The sequence below is a fragment of the Dryobates pubescens genome, chromosome 23 (genome assembly GCF_014839835.1).
Source record: "Dryobates pubescens isolate bDryPub1 chromosome 23, bDryPub1.pri, whole genome shotgun sequence".
Lineage (NCBI taxonomy): Eukaryota > Metazoa > Chordata > Aves > Piciformes > Picidae > Dryobates > Dryobates pubescens.
Genome location: NC_071634.1, coordinates 16,996,292 through 17,005,330, shown reverse-complemented (window position 1 = coordinate 17,005,330; position 9,039 = coordinate 16,996,292). Strand labels below are relative to the sequence as shown.

Genomic DNA, 9,039 nt, shown 5'->3' with positions numbered 1-9,039 from the left:
TGTTCTAAACATAGCTTCTTCATTTCAAACAAATTTTAGGCCTTATGCAATTAATGGAGCTATTTGCTTTTGTCTTTTTCAGGCACTAAATATTTTCTTTAGTAACAAACTCTTCAACTTTCAGCTATTTAAGTAGTAAAATCAAAGTGACGTTCAGTGCAATAACCGTTCTAAAACCCACCAAGTAAGTGCAACATGGGGCTGCTGGGGAAAATACTATTTATTATACAATTAAATACAAATTTGAAATGTGCTGTGGACACATCTGCAGGATAACAGGTAAAAAATACAAATGTACAAAGTAGGGTTGGTTTGGCATCCCTCAAGACCGACACTTCAAAAGAAAAAAGGAAAATTCACACAATCCCAAGCTTTTCAAAGATAATAATGCATACAAATCGTTTGCTTGGCAGATTATCTTTGCTCCCTCCCTGCACGAAGTACCTAGAGTTTGTAAACAGTCTTTAGAAGTGTTACTAGCTTTAAGGGAATATGTAATCACAGTTCAGAGGGATTCGTCCCACCACGCTACACAGTAGTTTCGTGTTTCCATAACCCAGTTCTAATATTACCAGTACTGTCTGCAGTAAGCAAGGGTCCATCCTGTCCACTGCTTTTAAGTGGTCCATTCTGAATGGCTAAATTCAAGCCATAGGATTTCTGTTGGTTTTCCAGTTCAACAGCTATTGGTTTCCTTAGAATCTCTTTTTTGTTGTTGGCAGCTATCGTTTTCTCGGTATTTCTGCTGCTTTTTGGAAGCGTGCTGCAGGCGTCGCTGCTGTCCTGCTGGGACTGGTTGTACTGGCGCTCCCTGTAGGCCAGGTAGGCTCTGCGGCTCCTCGAATGCCCTTCGCTGTTGCTCTGGCGGCTCTTGGGCAAGCCGTTCTGCACGCTGCCTTCCACGCTGGTGGGAACATCGTACGCGTACTCCCGCAGCACCGCGAGCCTGCTGGCACGGTGTCCCTTGCTTCTGTTCTTATGGTGCCGACTCGGGTGGCCGTTGGAGCGGAACTGCACCTCTAGGGGAGCTACGTGCATTTTGATGTCGTTGTCCACCGAGTGCTCAGTGAGACTGTTATCAAGCTGGGGGCCTGTGTTCAGGGGCAGAGAAGTAGGGTGGCACTGAGCTGCTGCCGCTTGCAGGTTGGTTAGTTTGCAACCTTGAGAAGAGTTTTTGAGGCTGGATGCGCTTTTGTTGGTGCACGAAGATTCCGCGCTGCTGTTGGTGCACTTGGGGGCCTCTCCGTTGGTCCCCCCGGAGCTGGAGGGCTGAACGTTGACTTGCACCGAGTAGGTGCTCCTGCCGGGGCAGCAGGTTGTTATCCATGCGTGCCTGACATCTTCCCTGTTAATGCAGTGGTGCACCATGAGAAAGGCACTGAGGCTTAAACACGTTGCCCCGAAGAAGCAGCTGAAGATCAAGTCCAGAGGATAATAGAGGGAAACCGACAGGGCTCCAAAGATCCACAGAGCGACATACAGAAGCAAAGTAAGGCCCACGCCCAGCAGCTGTGCCTGAAAGCTGTGTTCGTTCTCCAAGGCAGAGGTGGAAACCAGTGACACCGACAACGAATCCTGATGAGCCAGCTCCCCATGCTCGCTGGTGGCCAGGCGCTGCTGCTCCTCCACAGGTTCCTTAAGCTCATACTTGCGTTCAGGGTGACGTTTCAGTTGTATGAATATGCTGAGGAAATACATGCAGTTTATGAAAATGATGAAGCTGGCTGGTCCGTAAAACGCTCCCAAACTGGGCTCCCAAGTCATCCAGCAACTGGAAAAGAAACAAAGCAGCAAAATAAGTGACTTGTAAGAAGACACTGTTTAGCAGTACTTCCAAATGAAGTTTTTCTGGAAGAAGGCAGAATTAGTTACAAGAAGTGCTTGCAAATGCAAGCCCAGTGCTAACCTAGGGCAGAGCTCTCTCTCAGCTGCACTGTACTTACTAAGGAGCGTTGGGTCTGCTACCATAGTTTCGGATGTTTGCTGCTGCTGTTATTCCACAAACTATGACAGGGATCCCTCCACCGATAAGGTAGAACCTAAAGGAAAAAAATAAAGCCAGGTGATCAGTGTCTGCTTAACAAGAATGGATTTTACTCAGTCAGCATGAAGGAAACCAGAGCTTTCCAGGATTCAAGAAACAAGTCGTTTCTTTCAGAATATAAACAGGGTGAATCAGGTTTGGACGCTGACAATAACCACTTTTTTCTCTAAATCTTCCTCACTGCAATTTTTTTCCTGCTGTTGTAAGCCACCTCCCTCACAGGCACTGAATGCAGGCATACACTGTTGGAAGGAAGAAGCAAGAGCTGGCAGCTGGAACTTGTAAGTTGCTGGAAGACAATAAGGAAACTTTGAAGGAAAATAGAGGTAGGTCAGACTGTTTGAAGAAAAAGCCAATCTTTTGTACTCATTGTAGGCTACCATGGCCATCACCAACCATGTGTCTTCCAGCAGGACACCGAGTAGCTGTTTCAACACCCACTGTGGTCTTTTGTATCTTCTTACTTTTCATGGAGTTCTGGCTTTGTAGAATGCTACAGTAAAACTATCAGCCTCAAGCTCAGCTCTACGTAGACACAAACATGTCAGCACTTCTGTGGAATGAGTATAAATCTCCTAATTTATCAACTCAATGTTTACATATGCTTGGACACAGTACTGCAGGTTTCAGCTGATGAGACTCGGATAAGCATCTCCAAGCTGCTGCAGGCTGTGTACTTTATAAAGATCAAGCTAACTATTTGCCTATAACTAATGAAAGGTAATCAACTTCTGCCACCTTGTGGAAGATTCCAGCTTAACAGTTTCTAATTAACACCCAGAGGCTGAGGAAGCTACATGCACAAAATATCTTCATTTTTTCTGTTACAACTATTTCACACAGGGTGAATTTCACAGATAATTACTCTGCCTGATTTCAGAAACAAAAGTTCTAGGAAGACTGCTTCACGAATAACACTATTTTCATTTGATAACAAGTGACAGCTATTTTTCAAGTTATTTGCAATCTTTGGAAAGCATATTAAACTATTTAAAGGGCAGGGTTTGATAATTGTGTGATAACACAGCTCTCCACATGCCTGCTTCTATGATAACTTAGTGAGAAGTGTTGCTACCTAAAGTTCTAATACCCAAGCCCCAGTGGTGGTGCTGAAATACTGCTGATTTCTTAATTTACAAATCTGGAACACAGCACTGCAACAGTAATATGCTAAAACCCATTGTCCTTCAGCTCATCCTCCTTAACATAATGCTGAGGAACAGAAAAATCTGGAAGGGACTTAACAGACTTGAAAAGAAAATCTTCTATGAAAGGCACTTGGAGAAAAACCAGTAGTGACCTGTTCCGTTTTGTGGTCAGACTGAGAGTGCGGCAAGCTGGGAAATGAGGAGTTGCGGAATCAAACCTAAGGCTCACCTCAACATTGGTCTGGGTGGAGGAGGTGGCTCATCAGGATCTTGACATCTTTTTGCCTTTTTGGTTACTTGCTTGTAAATATTCCGAGATGTCACTCCCAGCCACAGCACTGTTGCAAGAGTGGAATAATGAAGAATTATCCCAACCTTAAAAAACAAAAACAAAACAAAGCTAAAGATGAACCTCCAAACATTTCCTTCCTGCCAAGTTAAGAAACCGATCATCTAACGTATGACTTGCACAGAGGCTGACTTTTCAAAAGCTCCTTTCAGGAGAAGGAAGGTACCAAGTTTCTCTTCTTTTATTATGACTGTTCTAAATGTCAAGTCAGTGCAGCTTCCAAAAATGTGAAATAAGTTCTGCAAACTCATCTTCCTATCGATGAGCCTGGAGAACTGACATAGCTGCAGATGCCTCCAGTAGAAGAAACACATAGCTGGCCAGTACTGTTATGGTTACCTATCAATCACACACTTCAGGACATTTTGTATTTTAAGAAACAAACTTCACTAAGTCTTGTATTAAACAAATGAGAGAACAGCAAGCTACTGATATTCTGGCAACTATGTACCAGGTGGCAAAAATATATGCAGTTAACACTCAGCAGCAAGTTAAACTACTGCGAGAAAATAAAATAGTCATACTTCAAATACTGAACCATCCCAAGCATGTTTCATGTAAACATGAGGAAAAGATTTTTCATTGTCAGTGTGACAGAGCACTGGAACAGGCTGTCCAGGGGGACTGGGGAGTCTCCCTCTTGGGAGATATTCAAAACCCGCCTGGATGCAGTCCTCTGTGATCTGCAACAATTTCATACTGAGTGAGTCTCAAGAATAAAAGTAACAAGTACAACTTGTTTTGTGATAGCATTTTTGGGGAGGGGAAAAAAAAAATACAATCTCCTGCACTTATGAAATAACTTTTCCAGTTCCCAAGTAATTAGACATTGGAATGGACTGCCCAGGGAGGTGGTGGAGTTCCCGTCCCTGGAGGCATTTGAGGATGTGGTGACATGGTCTGGTCAATGTGGTGGTGCTAGGTCATAGGCTGGACGTTATGATCTCAGAGGTCTATTCCAGCCACTATAATTCTGTGATTCTGTGGATTAAAGTGTTTTTTTCATGCATGGATGAAAATGCAAGAGAAATCTTTTAAGGTAAAAAAGAGCACAAACAATGTTTGTCTAGACATTGCATTCTGCTGATAATGTCTAGAGAGTGCTTCTGTGGGGGGCAAGGGGGAATACATACACAGGAGTATGAAACTGGTAACTAATTTTTTCAAGTGTTTGCATGTTTTGCTTGCTTACTTACTGCTTGGCAAATGCTGGCATTCCTGGTCTGAGTTATGCCTCCAATAAACATCACACATGTCAGGAAAATGTGAAAGCTCAGGTTAACCAGCATATGCCAGCTTTTTACACTGATCCTGATCACACTGTTAAAAGAAACAAATTGGACAACATAAAACACAGCTGCATTACTGCCTTGCAGAAACCAACAAAATATACTTGTGATAAATGAGACACAATTACTGTTAATGATTGTTTGACTACCACATACTTTGTAATCAAATGTAATCTCTGGTCTTCATCACAAAAACTTACAACAGCCTCCCTATTAGCTAGCTTTATACAACTATTTGAGGCCTGATTGAAAAATGTTAGGCTTCAAGCTTTCTCATCCACAGCAATGTAAAAGGCTGAATAGTTTGTTAAATTCTGCCACCATTCTTAGAGTGGTCTCTTCTTTAATTCTTCCCTTTTGCTTCATGATGCTTAGAGGCATGGTTATGAAAGCTAAATTGTCATCCTCAAGAACAGATCACGTGGGTACTTGCTTAACCGCTAGCTTGCAGTAATAAATTTTACAGGAGAAAAAAAAATGCAATTAGCATCTTGTGTTTTTAATAGAAAAGAAGTAGTAGTCCTGAGCACTACAAAAGTAACTTTTTTAGTCTAGTAATTCTGATTCCTACCTGTGGTGGTATATGTAACTGACTATGATCATCAGCAGGCACATTAGCAAAACCATGGCAGTGGCATAAATTACTGGATGCAAAAGATCAGCTGGCTGTGTATATAATTCAGCTCCTGTCAAGTCCTGGCAACAAAACCAAAACTATCATTAGTCCACCTTATCTCTTCATTTTGGAGGGGTTGGGGGAATGGCAAATGAAACAAGAAATTAAGAAGTAACAGGAACCTTCTAGGAAAATCCCTTCCCTTCTGACACAGCCTCAACCCTCCAGTCATTTATTATTTGATGTTCCTGGCTTCCTTTCACAGTTACCTGCTATTCTGGCTGACCACACACCTCACAGAACACTTACACTTCGTACATGCTTGAACGTACAGACAAGTTAGCAGCTTAGAGATGCACACCACTTTCTTCTTACAAGACTTATGTATAGCATTTAGCACAGCTATGTATTTCAGTTATGACAATTATTTTCTGCAACAGCCCAAAGAACATTACAGAAAGTGACCTCAGCAAGTTTGCAGATGATGTTATAGACTGGGGAGACTGATCAATAATAGATTGGAGGATATTCAGAGGGATGCTATTAAGCCAGAGAAATGGGTTGATAAAACACCATGAAAGTTAGCAAAGAAAATGTGAAAAGATCTGCATCTGGGATGGAATAACCTCATGCATGCAACAACACAGGCTGAGCACTGGGCTGAAATGGCAATAACCATAAAACACTTTAAGAACAATGGTAGACAAAAATATTTACAGCACTGTAGCCTGCAGCCCAAGGTCACAGTTTGCTTTATCAGCAAAGCCACAGCAAGCAGGTGAACTGATTATTCCCTTCTGTTCAGCACTCTGAGAACACCTCTGTAGAACTGTCTTCAATCTGACATAGTGGATGCAGCAAGTCTAACAAATCAGAGGCACAAATAGGAGGCTGAAGCACACAATGACTGAGGCTGGAAAAGCAAGGACTGTTCATCTTGCAGGAAAAAAGGAAGATGAGAGAAACCTCATTACTATATTGAGCTACCTACTGGGATGGTATAAGGAAGACAAAGTCAAACTCTTCTTGGAGATGAGCCATGCAATGATGAGAGGCAAAGGCCATTATCATCAATACAGAAAATTCTGATTAGATATAGGAAAAACATTCTGAAGAAAGTAGTCATCTACAGCCCAAAGACACGGTGTAATAGCTGTCCTTGGAGATACTCAAAGCTTGACTGAATATGAGCTGGACCAATTATCATCCGACTTTAAAGCTGATCACACTTAAAGTAAGTAATTGGACCAAATGACACCCAGATGTGCCAGAACCAGACTGTGGTTCTAGGATGACTGCTTGACCAGAACAGACAGCTGGTAAGTCAAACAGTATTCAATAGCTCTTTAGCATCATTTCAGTTTTCTGAGCCCACTATTCAAGAAGTAAGCATAAAATGGAATCCTGGGCTGTTAAAGCATATCAGTACTTCAATTAACATCTAAAGAGTGACATTTTCATTCACTACTAAGAACAGCAAGAAGAAATCATTCCATTTGGATGCTGTTACAATTTATCAGGGTTCCATTTCCATCAGGTAATGAACACAGAAGATGGGGACCCCCCCCCCCCCCCCCAAAACAAACCAAACAAACCCACCCCAAAACCAGGAACCAAGAAAATCACTTGAGTCCCAGTAAAACCAACCAACCACATTTCTATAACTAAAGTTAGTAGGGAAAAAGAAATAAATCAAGTTTTCAGAAGAGACAGAAAATTCTCTCACCTAGAATTCAGAGTAACAGCCACTCTTAAAACTCCTAGAGTTGGCAATGTTCAACAGTGTACAGAGGGAAAGGAGAACAAATTCGGCATTCACAAAGAACAGTAGGACATTAGGAAGAAGCTGGAGTTTGCTTTGAGAAAATTCACAGTGATATGAAATTTGTTTGTAAGGTTAAGACAGGTAATCTAATTTCATGGGCAGGAGAAGAGTTTCTGAATTTAGGCTTACAATTAAATTAGACTCAGAAGTCTCTTCGCTCCTCCCTCAACTGTCCTTTCATCTCAACATAAATTTGTTATTCCTAACTAACTCACCAAGCTCATTCTGAACTAATTTAATCACATTGCAGCTAGATATTCATCTATTTCATTTTCCTTGGCACCTGGAAAAAACACTCTGAGAAAGATCCTGAGATACTATGCCTCAGGCAGCCAGTGTCATCTGATTTCAACACTACCCATGGTCTTGTTGATATCCAGCTGGAGATCCCTAGGAACTCACTGCTGTTACAAGCTTGAGTGAATGTGTTGTCACACATAGCCAGTGAGTATCAGAGAACAGAAACTGTAGAGGAATTCCTTTCGCTGCTTCTAGAGTGGTGACAGCTAACAAGATGTCATGCATGTATTGGTGTGAACTTAGAGAAGAGCAGCTACAAAAATCATGGTATTTACAATAATCTCCTAAGACATCTGAGCAAGCTCTATATGCAAAGGCCTCCATCTGATAGATAAGAATTCCATTGATTTAGTGGCTATTATTACACTGATATTTTTAATAGACTTAATAAAAGGAGTGAGGTGAGCCAATAATGTTATTTCTGAGCTGAACTAGTTCTAAACAATAATTTATACAAAAGACTGTCAGATTAAAGTAACAGTGACATTAAGACAGAACATTGGGGTGTTTATAGCCAACTAGCAGAACTTTGCTTCTCAACAACAGTTTCTGGTAATTGCCCTTTTCGGTATGTTTGTAATAATGAGACTTCAGTTGAGCTTCCTGGTTGTTTTCTATTATTGAACAGTGCTTAAAATGATTTCCAAATAAAAGCTAAGTTTTATAACTGTGTCTTCCTAAAACAAGGCACTCAGGGGTTTCTTTCTCAGAGAGAACTTCACATTGTATCTGAAACACACAAAGACAAGTCAGTACAATACAACCTGCTTTCTTCTACACACATGTGTACTAAAATAAAGCTGAATAAAAAACGGAGGGAAATAACTCTGGTGAAGTTATTTGCAATCCAGCCAGGATGATGCACTATTGCATTCAGGTCCCTCCTGCCACTACTGTTCATGTATTTGAGGTTAATGACAACTGCTGAATTAAAAGCCAAGCTTCTCAAATCGCACACAAAAGAATTTCCTGTGAGCCTGGGACCAGAAGCCAGACTTCCACAACACTCAGACTTTACAAATGGAACAGGCTGTATGGCTTTTTTCATTTATACATAGATAGGCTACTGACACATACCGAGCTTTTTGCAGTGAATGAGCTAACAGGTTAGTATTACTCTGTCCTCCTTCACCTAACCTCTCCTCTCCAGCCTAACATTTCTGGGAAGCAGCCAAGCATTTAAGGAATACCAGTTTTGAGCAAGCACAGAATGGCAGAAAGCTGCCCTTTGCTCTAGCTTTTTGGTCTCTGATTGTGAATAGTTCTCTATGTAACTCACAGTCAGATATTGACATAGTCTTACCATTTATTAATTTAGAAATAATCATTTACAGCAGCAGACTGAATATGCTCTTCATTCTTCTTCCTCCAGATGGCAGAAATGTGACCAGTTTAGAGCATACTCTCTCCTCTTATATGCATACTATACATACAAATGAAGCTTAATGCCATTTTTGAAGAAGCTGTT

The 9,039-nt window shown here is 41.4% G+C and overlaps 1 protein-coding gene across 1 annotated transcript in view; it reads right to left on the bottom strand.

Moving 5' to 3' along the window:
- Positions 1-212: 212 nt before the first annotated feature.
- Positions 213-9,039, bottom strand: part of ADGRA3 (adhesion G protein-coupled receptor A3) — a 44,818-nt gene continuing 35,991 nt past the window's right edge. Inside the window, exons 15-19 of the mRNA XM_009904922.2 lie at positions 5,402-5,526; positions 4,738-4,861; positions 3,422-3,567; positions 1,944-2,039; positions 213-1,771 (exon numbers count right to left, since the gene is read on the bottom strand). Of these exons, the coding sequence (XP_009903224.2) occupies positions 529-1,771; positions 1,944-2,039; positions 3,422-3,567; positions 4,738-4,861; positions 5,402-5,526 (1,734 nt within the window). The 3' untranslated portion in view covers positions 213-528. The remainder of the gene's footprint in view (positions 1,772-1,943; positions 2,040-3,421; positions 3,568-4,737; positions 4,862-5,401; positions 5,527-9,039) is intronic.